Genomic DNA, 17313 nt, shown 5'->3' with positions numbered 1-17313 from the left:
GGTTTGTCTGATTTGTCATTGTGTTTTCTGACTTGTTATAATGTTTTCTGAATTGTTGTTGTGCTTTCTGAATTGTTATTTTGTTTTTTAGACTTGCATTTGCGTTTGTAATTTGTTATTTTGTTTTCAGAATTGTGATTTGCTTTGCACTTCTCGGCCACTGTACTTTCTTCTGTTGAGCACAAAAGAAGATATTTTGCAGAATGTTGGTAGCCAAACAGTTAAATGCGTCGTTTTCTTTCAGGTATACCTTTTTTTATTATATAGATGTAATATTTTCTTCATTCTATTTATTTTTATTTATTTATTTTCATTTAACTTTATACACAATACCCTGTTGGGGCAACTTAATGGCTGCACTTTGTTCTGTACTATGTTCCACCGCTTTAAGACAAATGGATTTGTTGTGTTTTCATATTCAAGAGATTATAAGCTGCAACTTTTTTGGGGTTTGCATCGAATGTTCGACTTTTATGCATAATAAATTTGTTTATAAATAAAGATTGATCTGTTGAAGGCAGTTATTTTGAGTTAGATGCCAAATGCTCTCCTATTCAAATTTGACATTGAAGGGGTGCATACAACATATTTGCCCACCGGCAACTATAGTTGCCGCACATTCAAATACGATTTTCAAGAAGAAGAAGAAACAAAAACCTGGGGAAAATAAATGCAAAACATGTTCACATAGGACACTATTACCATGACTATATGCATGAAACCATTCAGAAAAATCTGGGCACAAATGGGTTAATCATAAGCGAAAGTGAACGACAGCGAATCGTTCATTTAAAGATCTGTTTAAAAACACAGATTCGTTCATTAGAGTCGAACTATCAAAATCTCAATATTCCATGTTAATAAGGCGGTAGAGTGTGTGTGTGGTATAATGCATTTATTTAACAATATACGTAATAAATGTAATGATGTTATGTAACATTTTGTCACCTTGAACATGAATATAAGTGAACAAATCCTCACCACCTGTTTTGCGAAGACACATTAAAACACTCCCTAAATGAAATGTAGGTGTGCCACCCAGCGGCGAACATGGTTGAAGAAAGTCGCATGTGTTAAAGTACTTCACCATATGCTTGATGTTATAGCATGGTGCATGCTTTACTCTAGTCGTTTTTTTTACACTGTAAACGGTTGTCAATAGTAAAGTGAAAGTAAACGAGAACTATTTGTTCATGAAATCACTGCTGCGTCATGCAATTATTACCTACAGAGAGCAGATTATAGTAAAGATTAAGCAGAAGCTCTAGGGAGGGCAAAATACTACGACATCTTCAAGTGCACCAATCATATTACAATCGCAAGTTCCTCAAACCATAAACACTTACTTTCCGGTTCTGCATTCATTATGAGTCTCGTCTGTCTGAATGGAAGCAGAGAGAAGAGGGATAAAGTGTTGCGTTGTGGGCGAATGAAGCAATCGAATGCAAAGGAATTTCTTTCTGAACCTGGACCTTTTTAACAATGTACACTTGGCGGTGCTTCCTCGCCATTGTATTTGTACTTGTTTGGTACTTCTCAGAGTTTGGACAAATATGGACACAAGCTTTCGTTTGTTTTTTATGCTTTTTCAATTTCCCTTTCAAAAAGCAAGACCGTGAAACAAGCACTCAGACTGATGACACACTTGAAGAAACAGAACAACAGGTAACAAGATTATTCCTGCTCCTGCATATATCAACGTACGTACTTGAAAGCATTAAGAATATTTTTGCCTAGCTATTATTATTACTACTTTGAACATGCGCATAGAGTGGTTGACACTGTCCTGTTGGAAAATCTAACTTAACTATATTTTGGAACATGGTTTCTAACGTTTCCATTAGCTGGTTCAAGCTGGTCATTAGCTGGTTGACCCACTGTTATGTTCCAAAAACCTGTTGGACTGGACTGGACTGACCAGCTGGTACCTGGTTTTTTGCTGGTCTAAGATTGTCTTCCAGCTTACACAATGTAAATAACCATTGCTGACCAGCTAGAAACCATTGTCTGTGTCCCAAAACAAAGCTTCTATCATAAGTTGGATTTTTTTAGCAGGGCAATTGAATATGTACCTGTAATGGTTATTGTAAATGGATGCATAACAATAAAGTCAATTTATAGGCAGAACTAACTGTGGGAAGAATTTGGACGGCATCATTACTAGGAATTATTGAACACTTTGGTTGAGAGAGTTCCGGTTCTCATGTCAAAAAGAAACCATCAGATCACTTTTTGTTCCTTATTTCTGTTCTTACTGACCTCATTTCTTTATTCATGACTGATATCAGACATCATCAGTGAAATTACTGGAATTTAATCCCTTGCACCTTAATCCTCCTGTTTCAGACAAAGAAAGCTCACCATGTTGGTGTCAGTGATGAGACTGATGCAGCCGCACAAACTGAGTCCGAGACAAAGCATTATCCAAATGTACAGAGGTCACTCCTCCAGGGTAAATAATGTTGTTGTTTGCAAGCTTCACTCCCTCTCAAGCATGTCTGGAGATAGTGACTGAAGGAAGTTTCATGACATGACAATGAGATTTGTTGTAAACATGACATAGAACAGGAAGCAGAAAATCAGATAATATGGTAATATTTCATAGGTTTGTGTGGCATAACACTTTGAGGAAATGCTATACCCGTTCAGTTCCTCACCAAAAGTGATAGGATCATTACAATTGTGCATGATTAAATATATTTTTTTAAATGTCTTTGCAGTGTTTAAATGTGCCTATGCTCACCTGGTCCAGCCGTGGTACACAGTCCCAGAACTTGGCGACAGTCAGCCCCTTCATAGGGCACTACAGACGGAGTTTAACCTGGTAGTCGAGAGAGTCATTTGCAAGGCAAAGAACTTTGATCTGTCTGCTACCAGTGTGGGTTGTGTTAGGATCTTCACTCAGCACCTGCATAACGCAAAGCAGTCAGATGGGTGAGCAAGTTTGTCTGTGTCGTTATGTATGCCTAATTTATTCTGAGAATATTGTTAAATATTCTGACATGAGTGAAATCACAATTTTTTTTTTTTTATCATTTTCCTTCCTGTTCTATTTTATGCTCGGTCCATTTTAGAGACCATCAGCACAGCAGCCGAGTCTTATGATTCTTGAGCTCATGTTTTAAAATCAAAGAATTTCTGCCAAAACTCATGGACTTTCCATCCTAACCTATGACTCATCAGTTGATGTAGTTCCAGGAATACTGCTAGTAAAATGAGTCATTATGAAAACCGGCATGTTCATTTGTTTACCATTTTCAGCTCTCCAGTGTTCGGTTCAAGGTCTGAGGAGATGGCAGTCCTCAGGATCTTTTCTGAAGCTTTAGTGCGAAACCTTTTTCCAGAGTACCTTTGGGAAGCAAAACTCTACCAGTGTGTCCTAACTGAGATTGTTGCTACAAAAGGTTAGTCCTACTGACCTTTGTGCTAAATACTTTCTAATTATCTTTTTAATGATCGGAACATTCATCAGCTATCTGGCATTAACATTTGTAGCATTCATTGTTATGTTTAGGACAGTTTCTCTGAAACAAACATTAGTTTGTCACTCGATGCTTCAAAGATTGTCTCAACATGCTTTCACTGCTTTTACAAACTAGTTTGTCTTTATTTTTGTGTGCCTCAATACTCATGGATATCAAAACAACTAATCATTACTTTGTTCACATTGGTTATGGCGACAGTGAATTCTTTCTCTAACTGCCTCCAACTTCATATTTAATATAAATTTGTTTTATAGAATTAATTTTGTATAATTTTGTATAAATCATAATTGTTGGTGCTTTACTAAACTTTTACTTTCTTAACATATTCCCTTCAAGGCTGCACTTATCTAATCAAAAATGCAGTAAAAAAAATAATGTGAAATATTATTACAATTTAAAACTGTAAAATTCAGTTTATTCCTAAGATGCAAAGCTGAATTTTCAGCATCATTACTTCAGTCTTCAGTGTCACATGATCCTTCAGAAATCATTCTAATATACTGATTTTGTGATCAAGAAACATTTCTTTTTATTATCAGGCAGTCCCTCGTTATAATAAGAAACCAAGTCATCTGGAGTAGAGAAAGCATTGCTCCTGAAGAAATATTTGTAATATACTGTACTAATTGTATTGTGTATTTTCTACTAATTTACTGATTCTTTGTTATTTCTGTTGTCCATCTCTAGCTCTTGATGTGCTTGTGACATGCCTCTGTAATCCAGACAACCTGAATCAGATGGTGGTTTTGCAGCTGGATAGAGTAACCTCTAAAAGCTCAACAGGAGACCTGCTAAACTCAGATAGGGAAGGCACACCATCTTCCGTGGGAAGTGAAGAAGCAGAAGTGTAAGTTATCTCAAAAACATAAAGTTTTAGCATATTCATCATCATATTAATCTCAGTTGGTGGCCTAATTCTGGTTTTCACAAATTCCGCAGATTGACAGATGAAGCAGAGGATGGTCGGTCTGAAGACACAAAAGAAAAGAAGAAGGGTGATGTTTCTTTCTCGTTCATCTCAGTAATTCGATTTATGAGCAGTAAGTGTACATGAATAATGTAATAAAGTGTAATTTAATTACCCTTTTCAATGTTATCTAAGCAGGCAATAGGATCAAAGAACGATTTTCTAAATTTGTTGATAAGGTCAAGTCAAAGAAAGCCAAAAAGAAAAACCATAAGAAGAAGAAGGAGCAAGAGCTTTTACAGAGGGCTTTATCAGCACGAAGATCTGCTGTTATTGAAGATGATTGTGCAAGCAGCAGAGAGGGCTCCTTTAGAAGCGGCATGGACTATGACATGGATTATGTATGGAAAGCGTGCATATTGAATTGATTTGAATTAAGCTTTCGGTGCAACTAAGTTTGTCTGTGCTTTCTTTTAAAAGGACAGTGAAACGGATGTTTACCTAACAACAAATGTCCAAGAGGATATGATGGAGTTTAGGCTTTCCTATGAGATGTGGCGGGTGGGGAAGTGGGCAGTCCGTGTTACAAATGTAAGGCATATGTTTAAAACAAGGAAAGCTAAACAACGTACAAGCTAAGTTGAGTTGAATAAGTAAAAAAACCCCATTGTCTTAGGTTCAAAAGGAAAATGAAGAGCTGTGTTTCACGCTTCACCTGGAGGAGAAAAATAACCCTGAGAATCTCAACTGGGATGTAAAAAAGACCCAATCAGAAATACTTCAGTTTCACAGCCTCTGGCAGGTGAGAGAGGAAATAGTGAGGAATCTTCAATGCATCAATTGTATCGAAACCCATACTATTTTGTATTATAGTCATTAATATTTTACTCATTATTATTGATTAATGTATGTAGTTGCTTGCTTTTAAAATGTTTTTTTCTCTTTCTGTTGTTTTTTTAAGGATACTTCCACTTTGCCCTCTATATCTGCAATAGTAGAGAAAACAAAGCAGGATCTTGATGGTGCATATGCAGAAGAAGTCGGATCAGCCTTGGAGCACTTTTTACAAGTAAGCTGTCACACACACACACTATCTAGGATTAAAGAAGGGGTTATCAGTTGAAATGAATACCTGGAAATGTTTTCCTCTCATTTTTCTTCAGGAGCTGGTTTCTGATGCACAGCTTGGTCACACTCAGCCTGTATTCCAGTTCTTGTGTCCCATTGTACAGCTGCTGAGTAATAAGGAACATAAGGGAGGTGTCTGGAGTTTTCTGAATGGACTTGCAAGCTTTCTTAATCCTGGCCAAGATGAGGATGAGGTAAAAACAGATTTAGGTCAATAGCTTAATGGAAACCTCATGATGAAACTGATGAAATGCTACTGTTCAAAAGTTTGAGGTCAGTAAGATTTATTTGAAAGAAGTAAATATCGGCAAGGATGCATTAAATTTAACAAAGGTTAAAAAAAGGTTAAAAGGTTAAAAAAATATTAGCCAGCACAACCTTTTTCAACATTAATAATAGGAAATGTCTCTTGAGCAGCAAATCAGCATTATTCATTATGTGACACTGGAGTAATGGCTGCTGAAAATTCAGCGTTTCCATCATACAAAAATAATTACATTTTGTATTAAATTAAAATAGAATTAAATTTTAAAAAATAATAATATTTCACATTACTGTTGTTAGAGTATTTTTGATAATAAATCCAGCCTTGGTGAGCATAAGAGGCTTCTTTCAAAACATTTAAAAATCTTTGAATGGTAGTATATTTATAACAATATTTTATATAATTGGATCAATATAAATACAGCAAGATTTGAAATCTTGTCCAAATAGAGCTAAATTGTGTTGATTTACAGCATATTCTACAGGTCAAAAGTTTGGAGTAATTAAGATTAAAAAAAAATGTATGCTGTGTGTTACCAGCCCCAAACTTTTGAACTGTATATATATATTTTATCAATATTGTATGTATTTAGATCAATATACATGCATCAAGATTTGATGTCTTATCCAAAGAGCTAAAGTTTGTTGATTTATAGTAGACATACACTGTGTTCCAAATTATTATGCAAATGACATATGAGAACTGTGACTTGCTTAATAATGTCGAACAACCTCTTTAAGTAGGGTTTCCATTTACCTAAGAAGACCTGGCAAACTATTGAACAAACCTGTCTGAGATTGATACCAGTTACCTAAAAAGATGTGAAAAACAACACAATCTGACTTTATTGTACCAAAATTCTATTGATATGTCCAGGGCCGTCCTTAGGGGGGTGCAACTGGTGCGGTCGCACCGGGCCCCACGCTTGAGGGCCCCGCGTCAGCTAAGGACAGCCCTGGATATGTCACCTGCATAATAATTTGGAACACAGTGTATACCTTTAGCTTCAGCGCAATGCAAATTATTGAGAATACTGCCACCCTCTGGTGATACTATGTTTTTTTCCCAGTCCCATAATCCCAGAAGAGAAGAAAAGCTTGATGGAGCAGGAGCCTCAGTTCATAACAGTGGACAGTCGACAGCACAGCCAGCCTGCATCGACACAGATGAAGAGCCAAAGGGGGGCATTGTAGAAGGACCAAACGAAGAAACTGACACCTTCAAAAGTAGAGAACCAGATATGGAAGATCAGACCTCTGATGAGCAGGATGTGGTTTCAGATGGACTAGAGAGTCTTGCTGAAAGTTTAGGTATCTTTGTTAATAGGTCAAAATTAGTCAGTCCTTCAGGACACTCCAGTGATATCTTAAGCTCAGTCATGAACCATACTGAAGGTTTACAGTCTGACTCAGTCGATGGCTTTACAAGTGCTCAGTCTGGGGGCAAAACAAACAAAAAAGAAAAGTTAACTCAAACAAAGTCAAATGGACCTCAAAAGGTCAAAGTAAAAGAGAAAACGGGACAGCTCAAGGACGAGATGGCAAATCAGCCTCAGGCACAGAAAAAAGAACCCCAGAACAACTGGGACCAAGTTGAGGCCACCAAAGCCATATTTGAGTTAGTTAAGGAAATAACGGGTATGATGTAACTTCCTTGTTCTGTTTGGCTTTTATGATAGCCAAGAACCGAAACTAAAACTGATTTTTTTTTTGCCATTCAATATTTGTCTTTACCATCTTCAGGTAACTCAGTCCTCATTAACATTGTTGATGCCATTCTAAAAGCAGTCCAGCCTTTGGTAAAGAAGTAAGTATCCCATTCCATATCTATTCAAACACCAAAGTTATTCAGCTTTAGTTGTGAAGATAAGCATAAGCTTTCTTCCCATGCAGGAAAATAAACAACTTTTTAAAAAAGATGCATCCCACTGAAGCTCAGATTGCGTCCTACATTGATAATTTCCGGGAAAAGATATGGCCAGAAGGAAACGCGCCCATCCAGCCGCCACGTGACAGTGAGGAGAAACACGAGACCAAGGAGAAGGCTTTGCAGCTTATAAATTCAAAATGTATGTGCAATATTTCCCCTTGCCTTAGACTGCCCACTTCATTTTTTTAAAATGTTTCTTTCATCCTAACCAATATCCAGTAATTGTTGTGGTGGTTTTAGATTCAAACTCTCTAATTCTCAAGAAGACTGATGTTGAAACTGTGTTCAAGATCTTCCAGGACACTGAGGAGAACAAGAAACTGGTTTATGTGCGGACTCTAGCTAAGTTTCTTATGCGGTTAAATCCATTTTGAAACAAATATCCAGATTAACATTGATATTCTTTGTGTTTGTGTGTCCATAGATGCTGCTGTCATACATTCTTGGGGAGTTCCTACCTGGGCAGCCTGCCTTCAGTGCAATAGCTAATCTAACTGTGAAGGATTTTGTTTCATAATTGATAGATCTTTTTTTCATGTAATCATGTTGTCTAATGTTTTAAAATGTGCATTATTTAATATTTTATGTGTATATTCTTCAAGGATGCATTGTGATATACCTCAGAGAGGTCAGCCTTTTACTTTCACTTTGAGCAATGTGAACACTTAAGATTTCTTGATAATTTTTTTTAATTGAACAAAAATGCCAGCCTCTGTTAAATGTAGCATTTTAACAAATGTACTGTAATTATGTTTCACTTCAATAATGTCACCAATACTTTGGTGTACATTTTTTAACTCGCATTTAAAAAAATGATCACTGTGTATGTAAGTTCACTTTTTGTTTCGTACCTTAAAAATGTACACTGTGAAGAACTGATTTTCTATTTTAATAAACAGCACAGGTTACTCAGGACAAAACAGATAAAGTCATTGTGATCCTGATGATAATTTTACAAGACTTAATCAGTACATGGTCTGTGAGGAATGTATTCGAATAATAATAATGACAATAAATATATTTTACTACTAACTGCGAGTGATTTAATTTCTTGCACATTAGTAAACTGTAAAATAAGTAAAAATGTAACTGAGTTAACGTTGTGTCACATATATTTTTCTTAAGCCATTCCACTGTAAGTTACAATATTGAACGCTCCTGTACCTACCATGACTGTCAAACTCATGACGTAACTATGTTAAGCTGCTACAACTGTACATGTTTGAAGGGTTTCCTGTAAACGGCTTTAAATATATCTGTATTTCTTATTAATTGAAATCACTCGAATTAATAAAGCCAGTCACACATATGCTTTACTACTCATTTCTAAACCACGAATAGGTTTACAGTTGTGTGAACGAGCTCACTTTTATATCATCGAGCAGTTGTTTGTCCTCCACTTTGTGTTGGTATGGTCCAGTCCCAGAGAGACGGGTTTAGTAGAGAAAACAGGCAGGAGGATCCAAGCAAGCGAACGGCTAAAATCGATATTTAACTGAATCGACGAAGCCGACGTCCGTTGAATTAAAATAATTGAACCTGATTCAAAATAACAACGTCGATACCTTATGTTTACGTCTTGGCTATCCAATTAAACCATGTCAACCCCAGCAAGACGGCGTCTGATGAGAGATTTTAAACGGTAAGCGACAGAAAATGCTAAAGGCCCTCGGTAGCTTTTTGCATGAACACCGGCTGCTCTCGGGCTTTAACATGGCGACTTTTCCCCCTCAACTGCCATTTATAAACGTCATTATTCCTCTCCGATCGTGTATTTGGATGCTATCTGTGCAGTATTTAGTGTTGTCGTGATGGAGGTGTAGTATATGTAATGTAACTTCTCCGGGTAACTTGTTTTTCAGTCTCCAGGAGGATCCACCGGCAGGAGTTAGCGGAGCCCCGTCGGAAAACAACATCATGGTCTGGAACGCTGTCATTTTTGGGTTTGTATCATGTGCCTTTTTTTGACAGCGATGAGCAGTGAACAGAACACACTGGCAATTTTGTTTATCTCGGACTATTCGAGGTCTGTGAGATGACATCCAGCTTGTTAGCGATAATGTAAGAAGTTTTACGTAGGCCAGATGGCCAGTGGTCCCCCATAAGAGGAGCTGGTTATTTGATCTTTGAAGTGACGGTGTCCTGAATAGAGCTGTGTGTTGTGTTGTTGTGGTGAAGGAAACAGGTTATAATGTCATATCCGTAGACTGTGTGCCTTGTTATTTTTGGATTACAGTACCGTTAATGCGCAGGGCTGGTGATTTTGGCTTTGTTTCTTGCTGTCATTTCAAGTGTTATGTGTAACCTGACATGTTGACCCATTTCTTCTGCCTACAGACCTGAAGGAACACCCTTTGAAGATGGTAAGTCAAGAAAACACAAACTGTTATGTTTATTTCAAAATATTTTTTTCTGTTTTAATGCGGCAGTTGGAGAAATAACTTCAAAAGTTTAGGGTCAGTTAAAAAAAATATTATTATTTTTGCTCACATAGGTTGCTTTTATTTGATAAATAAATACAGTTAACACAGTAATATTGCAAAATATTAGTACTATTTAAAATGACAAATTTATTTCTGTGATGGCAATGCTCCCAATTTTCAACATTACCCCAGTCGTCAATGTCACAAGATCCTGCAGAAATCATTTTAATATGCTGATTTGCTGCTCAAGAAACATGTCTCTATGATCAGTGCTAAAAACAGTTGTGCTGTTAATATTTTTTAAGTTTTTTTTTAGGTTTTACTTATCTTTAAGTCTTTACTGTCACATTTGGTCAATTTAATGTGTCCTTGCTGAATAAAAGTATCAGTTTCTATTAAATAAAAACTTATTGACTCCAAACTTTTGTATAATGCTATAATTAAAAAAATATTTCATAACATTAGTATTTATTTATTTAAATTTGTAATCAAATTGTGTAACATTATAAATGTCTTCACTGTCACATTTGATCAGATTAATATAATGTAAACCTTCATTTAAACCACACTGACAGCTGAATAAGGATTGCGCTTCGGGTTCCAAATGCCGACAACTGATTATACTGTATGTGCCACTGTATAATTGTGTACTAGTATTTGGCATGGTATGGTTTGTTTTGCTTACATGTGGCAAATGGTTTTGCTTCATATTTTCTTTTTCTGCTTGTCATAGGAACTTTCAAACTCACAATAGAATTTACAGAAGAATATCCAAACAAACCTCCTACAGTCCGGTTTGTCTCCAAAATGTTTCACCCTAATGGTAAGTTTTATATTTCTAAAATCCTAGTATTGCATTTATGAAGTTTGTTTCAGTAGACCATAAAATCTAATTGTATTTCTTTGTGTTCAGTTTATGCAGATGGTAGTATATGTTTGGACATTCTTCAGAATCGCTGGAGTCCAACATATGATGTTTCCTCAATTTTAACCTCAATACAGGTATGAAATGTCTGCACTTCTTTCTGCTTTTTTGCACAAACTGCGGGGTTCACATCAACAAGCTGAAAAATAAAACTAAAGGTTTTTTTTAGATAATGTAATCTTGTTCAAATAGATTTCATAAAATTGGTATCGAAAAAGTATCGTTCAGGAACCGGTATCGAAGTCAAGGTATCGGTATCAGTATCGATATAGAAAATGTTTGAACGATACCCAGCCCTAGTTCCTATACAGTATGGAAATGTATGAAACCTGATTTGACTATTTTCCACGTCTGGATAAGTATGGAAAAAAAAAGAAAACTGAGTATTTAAAAATGTTTGTGTTTCCAGATTGTTGGCCCATTCTATTTTCTAAAATACAAAACTAAGAATTTCTAAAAAAAAAAAAAAAAATTATCATACAAGGGTTTTTTTTGTAATCAGGTGTCACCATTTTACCCTATGCTTGGTGGATTTTTAAGTCATTTTGCAATGAAAAGTACTTTTTTTTTTCTTTTGTTTTTAGAATTAAATAAACAAATCAGTATCATATAAGTAATTAAAAGAAACATTCAAATTGAATTTCTTCATTCAGGTTTTGTTTTGTAGTAGTCAAAAGTACCAGTACTTCGGTACTAAGTCAATACTGAAATGTTTAAAATGTAATGATAGACATTCTACAGGACTGGTGGCACGTGTGAACACTCCGATCAATCAGATGTGTAGAGTTAGAGAGAATCCTGCTCAAAACTTTGGAGTTTTTATTCAGCAGAAGGTTTAAAGTTCTGTGTGCTTTCATTATGACCATGTAAATAAGAGATTCATTGTGCAGTGTAGATATATTTATTGATTATAATGGGAGTTTTGGCAAGAGTGCAAACTATTTGGGACTGAATCTGAAATTGCAATGATTGTCTCAGTGATAACCATAGCAGTGGATGGGACAAACAAAAAATCTGATATGCCAAAATAGATCTTGCAAGATTTGCCACTTGTTCTATACAATACATTTCTTTGTTTTTAATTGTATTACTTTTCACTTGACCTTTTTAAAGCAATGTTTACTCAATTGAAAAATATTTTAAGGGTACAAGCTACAAATAGTTTTTGCTATGGTACCAAAAACTGTGAAATTTACTGTGGTATTAATACCGACTGCTGAAATTTTGGTACTGTGACAACACTAGTTTGTAGTATTGGGAATGTAACAAATTGTAAATTCAATATTGTGAATTTAAAATCTAAAGAGAAGTCTGGAATTTTGAATCTAATTAACATGACTTTCTTTTTTTGTCTTTGAAACTTTTCTTTATGCCTTTTTGATGTTTTTTATAAAAAATGTTAGTACATTATTCAGGTTGTTAACATACCTTTCATTGTCACAGTCTTTACTGGATGAGCCAAACCCAAACAGCCCTGCCAACAGCCAGGCAGCTCAGCTGTATCAGGAAAACAAGAGAGAGTATGAGAAGCGTGTGTCGGCCATTGTGGAACAGAGCTGGCGTGACTGTTGACCCTCCTTACAGTTCACATACGAACAATAGTCCGCCTCGCCAACAAGAGGAACACCACCTTGCAAAGAATAAAATAAAACACATCATGTTTTGAATCATTCTCCACGTACTCTGTAGAATTGTCTGTTCTGTAGCTGTTGCAAGATTAGAGTGCTGTTGTGTTGTGGTCTCCCTCTTCATGCAGAACCTTATCCTGGATGAGGATAAACCTTAGTTTTACAGAATATTGTTGCTAGGGTTACTTGCTTTTATTTGGCCTGCCCTCATTTTTGTCATCTTATTTCTTTGGTTTTATGAGTTGCTCCTACACTGTGGGCTGATTTCATTTTGGGTATTAAAATGTTGGTTGCTGTTTTCAGTATAAATTCAAGTTTTGAATCCAGAGATTGATTTCTTTGAGTCTCTGCAAAAGTGTCATACCGAATGCCACTTAATGTGTCGTTCAGAGTTCCAAATGAAACTGCAAGGACATTAAAGATGGATGTTGGTTAGCATATATATTGTCTTCTATGGAAAGCTTACATGTTTCAGAAACATGCCTTTATAACTGCACTTGGAAAACCTGAACATTTAAAACCAGTTTGAAAAGTGTAATGTACCAAATGTTGGAAATGGCCCTTTTTAATCAAGTGCAAGTGATTTGTTCTTTTAATTAAGCAGTTCATACTGTTGTTTAAGGTGTTGCCTATTGACACGGTGTAATTGTTTGAAGGCACACACAGTGATCTGTCTGTCCCACAACGCCCCATGCCTGAGGCCTGGGATTCAGAATATTACAGATTGGCATAGTTGAGTGTGTGTTGCTTTTCTTTTTTCTGTATTCACTATTTTGTGTCTGTTGCACCCCAGATGCATGGTTATTTTGCTCGTTTTCTTAAGTTCCATTAAAGTGCCATTTATTTTCACATTAAATTGCTTCTCCAACCATATGGATGTGATGCTGTCATGCAGTATCCATTTAAGCTAATCTTCATTTTTTCCCTAATTTACCAAGAGTGTCTGTTTTGCACTAGTAACCCATGTAAGAAACTGTACATTTTCTCACTTCTTGTAAATAAACAGTAAAATGAACTCTATGGTGTTTGTTCTTGAACAAAGATAAGCATTTACATTTCATTAAATGAACTAGGAAATGGACAACGACCAGACTAAATTTAATGTCACTACAAGCAGACTGGTTGACAGTATTCGCAATGGCAAACAACTTCACAGGGATTGCTGCTTAGGCATTTGCCAGACAGGGAGTTGAAAGATTTAAGGTTGAGATAAATATTTAATTCTACAATCAACAACCAGAAAATGACAAAAAATATACTGTTTTGTAATTACTTAAAGGTTATTTTCATATTTCAAGTGTTTATCTTACAACAAATGAATGACACCGAGTGAATGATATATTGTCCATTGTGAAAACATAAAATGGAATGTCATTTCAGAGAGGAGCACATGCTGCCAAAAGGCCCCACTAATATCCATGTCAATAAATATCATTCACAGGATACGTGATATGACAAAGTTTAGTTAGTAATGTGTGTTCATCATATGGTCTCAAACTAACCAACAGCAAATCTGGACGAACTGTACAGAAATGCATGGTAAAGAGTGGCAAAGGATACACACTGTTGTCATTGAGAACTGACAGATTTTCCAGGCTTCAGTCCACCTTCGGTTTTAAAAAAAAATCGTTTACACTTTTTGGAAACAAATTAACAGGAGAAGTAACAAGTAAAACCGCTTTGCTTTTATTAATGGTCATCTGTTGGTTTCTCAGAGGTCTGTTGAGCCTAGTCATTGTGAAGCCTGAGGTTTCACCAGTTCATATCGTCCCACCTGCCCCTCTTGCAGTAGCTGACCAATCAGCTGTTCCTTCTGAACTCTGCGGCTAACCACGAGGAAGCGCTGTCGACCCTGTCCATACGATTTGCTGCGCAGCCCGTATCTTTGGGATACTTGGTGTATCTGCCGGCGCTCTTCATTGTTGAGCTCTGTGGAGAAGCGCAGGTCATCTTGACGGTCAGAACTCGCATAATTCCGAATTATTTCCTCAATATCGCGCTTAGTCAGCTGATTACTGTGCCTGTCCATGTCCATACCGAGTCCTTCCCTGGTAAACTGCTCTTTGACCTTGATGGGCTCAGCAATGCCCTCTCCTTCTCTTCCTAAACCACCACCTGTCCAGCCCATCTTCCGGAGTAGCTGGTTACCAATGTTGTCCTCCTTGATCTCCTGCCGCATGGATTCCTCGCCAGAACGAGCCATGATTTGATTTCGGGAAATTGCATCCACGTGGCCCTCCTTCCTGAGGTTGGACTTCACCACAGCTTGTGTGCGCCGAAGTGTGGCGAGGGCCTCCTCTGCTGCAATGTGCTTCACCGTCTTTTTGGGTCCAAGGCCTGCAGCCACATACTGACCGTCGAGGTAAACTTCACACCGCCAGCGATGGTCCGGCAGAACCATGAACTTGTAGTCAGCAAGCACTTTATTAAATTGAGCAGTGTCATTTATTATGCAAATAGCGTTATCTGAGTTTTCAAGGATGACCAATTCACCTAGCTGCGCTTTCTTGTTGCTTTGCTGGGCGTAGCGACTACCAGGCTGGTCTGAAGTGTGGTTCCCTCCCGAAAAATTCTGCTGCTGTTGTTGCTCTTGTTGACGAGCAGCCTGGTTCATTCGCAACTTCCTTACCGCCTCCTCCGCTGCTGCGTGTTTTGAGCTCTTCTTGGTCCCTCTGGCTTGCGCCACCAGCTCATCCTGTAAGTACACACTACAGAGCCATAAATTGCTGTTGGGAACCGGGTCAAAAGTATAATCAACTTTCATGCGGTTGAACGCAGCCGAGTTGTTAAGCATACAGATGGCATCGTGTGCGTTCTCCATGATTACAAATTCTGTCCAGTGTTTGCTTCGGTCAGGCTCATACTGGCCCTTGGTACTAGGGGGAGGCTTGTCCTCGGGGTTGCGAAGAGGTGGGGGAAGGATTGGGTTTGGAGTGTTTACCTGGCACACCACCATGTCATTAATGTAAGTACGCTTGTACTGCCGTTGCAGGACACGAATTTCCACCGGCCTCATGAACAGTTTGACGGCCTGTTCTGATGCTCGGTCTCTGGCACCGTTTTTGCTCCCAGAGTACCCAGTGGCAAGGTACACAGACTGACACCTCAGTTCACATGCATATCCTTCAGAGGGTACTTTTCTGTTTTTAGGAAGGTCGGCGGGTGGAATATCTCTTAAATTAACATAGATGTACTCTGGGTTTGTCTTGCAAGCCTGAATGCTGCGGCTGAGCATGAAATTGTAGTTTGGTGTGTCGGGTCCACTCATGAACGCAGGATCTCTCAGGGTAACGGCAACGGCAGATGATACTCTGGTAATCAGCCTCTGTTTTTCATCAGTTGTTGATGTGGGGATAGAAGACGGCAGTGAAGGTGTTGGGAGAAGGCCAGAGCTGCCTCTGCTTGGACCGTCATATACCCTGCTGAAAGCCTTGCTGGAGGTCGGCCTATCCTGATGTCCAAATCCCAGTCCACGCCGTCCGCTATCCCAGGCTCCAGACTGTCCAGAACCTCCGTATCCATCAGCTCGGCCTGCCTGTGTGTATGAGTCCGATTGTCTGGCAGTATGCGCCTCATATCTAGCGGTGTACTCCTGCTGCACTTTGCCCATGAAGTTCGGGGTGGACCCTCTGCTGCCGTAGCCAAGCCCACTTGTGCTGCCCGAGGCCATATCCTTACTTTTGTGCTCAGGACAAGAATCATAACCGTACCTCCCGGTCTCAAGGGAGCCCAAGGAGAAAGAGGAGCTGTTGCCACGGTTACCGTTATATGGCGGATGATCTGGTTCCCTTTGTCTTACGTCATTCATCTCACTCCTCCTGCGCTCCTTCTCGTTTTCTTTTTCGTCCGTTTCTCCGATTCCACTGCCGTTGCTTCCGCCACTTACAAAGTGTACCGGTTCAAATCGAGGTCTGGATGTGAATTTTGACACAGGCATCTTCTTCATGGGCTCTTCACCTGAGATATGAAATAATACATGATTAAAATAACCATTTGCATGCAAATATGATTACTTATATTTTAGTCTTGTTTAAATGCTTCATAAAATATTTAGTTTGTTTATTTGATGCAAAACACCCACAAAATGTTTCAATGCTGAAAAATGTATTATAAAAATGTTTGTGTGATAGATAGGAAGATTGATCGATCGATAAACAGACAGATAGACGGATTTCAAGCATTGATAGACTTACTTCCATTAGATGAATATGGCCTCTTTTTTGCTTCAGCGTTTGGAACTAGTTCATACGAGGGCATTTCGCCAACATCAATGCCTTCTGCCATCTCTAGCACCTTGTGCATCAGTTGGGAGCCATACCTGGCCCAAGAAAGAACAGCCATAATGTTGACGACATGCTTTGGTAGGCATTATTTATGGGTGATTCTATAATTGGAGATACATTTGGCATTGCAGAAAGTTAAGAAAATAAAACTTTTCACTAACAGATTTTTTTTCCAGTATCTTTTTGAAAACATATTTAATTTTAATAATTCAGTGCTTGCCAAACACAAGTTACTTCCTTTTTTTTTTTACTTTTAATGAAAAAACAGACGTCTTTATGGTATTGTTTGTCAATTCTGTTACGGACAAATTAGCCAATGTGTAGAAATAACAATAAATCA

At 37.8% G+C, this 17313-nt stretch overlaps 3 protein-coding genes across 3 annotated transcripts in view; 2 read left to right on the top strand and 1 right to left on the bottom strand.

The window, feature by feature from the left end:
• Positions 1-1081: 1081 nt before the first annotated feature.
• On the top strand, positions 1082-8739 carry LOC107744523 (uncharacterized). The gene is made up of 16 exons (XM_016558215.1): positions 1082-1665; positions 2347-2452; positions 2721-2934; positions 3262-3404; positions 4173-4332; positions 4425-4480; positions 4591-4793; positions 4873-4983; positions 5069-5194; positions 5354-5461; positions 5556-5714; positions 6855-7422; positions 7528-7591; positions 7678-7853; positions 7955-8043; positions 8139-8739. The coding sequence occupies exons 1-16, from the start codon at positions 1483-1485 to the stop codon at positions 8229-8231; spliced, it is 2559 nt and encodes an 852-aa protein (XP_016413701.1). The 5' UTR covers positions 1082-1482; the 3' UTR covers positions 8232-8739.
• A 392-nt stretch (positions 8740-9131) lies between these two features.
• Positions 9132-13515, top strand: ube2a (ubiquitin-conjugating enzyme E2A (RAD6 homolog)). Its single transcript, XM_016558217.1, has 6 exons — positions 9132-9356; positions 9577-9657; positions 10052-10077; positions 10871-10960; positions 11051-11139; positions 12506-13515. Exons 1-6 carry the CDS (start codon positions 9313-9315, stop codon positions 12632-12634), a joined length of 459 nt encoding a protein of 152 aa, XP_016413703.1. The 5' UTR covers positions 9132-9312; the 3' UTR covers positions 12635-13515.
• Positions 13516-13538: 23 nt separating this feature from the next.
• Positions 13539-17313, bottom strand: part of nkrf (NFKB repressing factor) — a 4836-nt gene continuing 1061 nt past the window's right edge. Inside the window, exons 2-3 of the mRNA XM_016558214.1 lie at positions 16884-17008; positions 13539-16647 (exon numbers count right to left, since the gene is read on the bottom strand). Coding sequence (XP_016413700.1) covers positions 14423-16647; positions 16884-17008 — 2350 coding nt within the window. The 3' untranslated portion in view covers positions 13539-14422. The remainder of the gene's footprint in view (positions 16648-16883; positions 17009-17313) is intronic.

The sequence above is a fragment of the Sinocyclocheilus rhinocerous genome, unplaced genomic scaffold, assembly GCF_001515625.1.
Source record: "Sinocyclocheilus rhinocerous isolate Xijiao unplaced genomic scaffold, SAMN03320098_v1.1 scaffold557, whole genome shotgun sequence".
NCBI classification, from domain to species: Eukaryota; Metazoa; Chordata; class Actinopteri; order Cypriniformes; family Cyprinidae; genus Sinocyclocheilus; species Sinocyclocheilus rhinocerous.
Note: the sequence above shows the minus strand (reverse complement) of the source record. Positions and strands in the feature narration are given on the sequence as shown.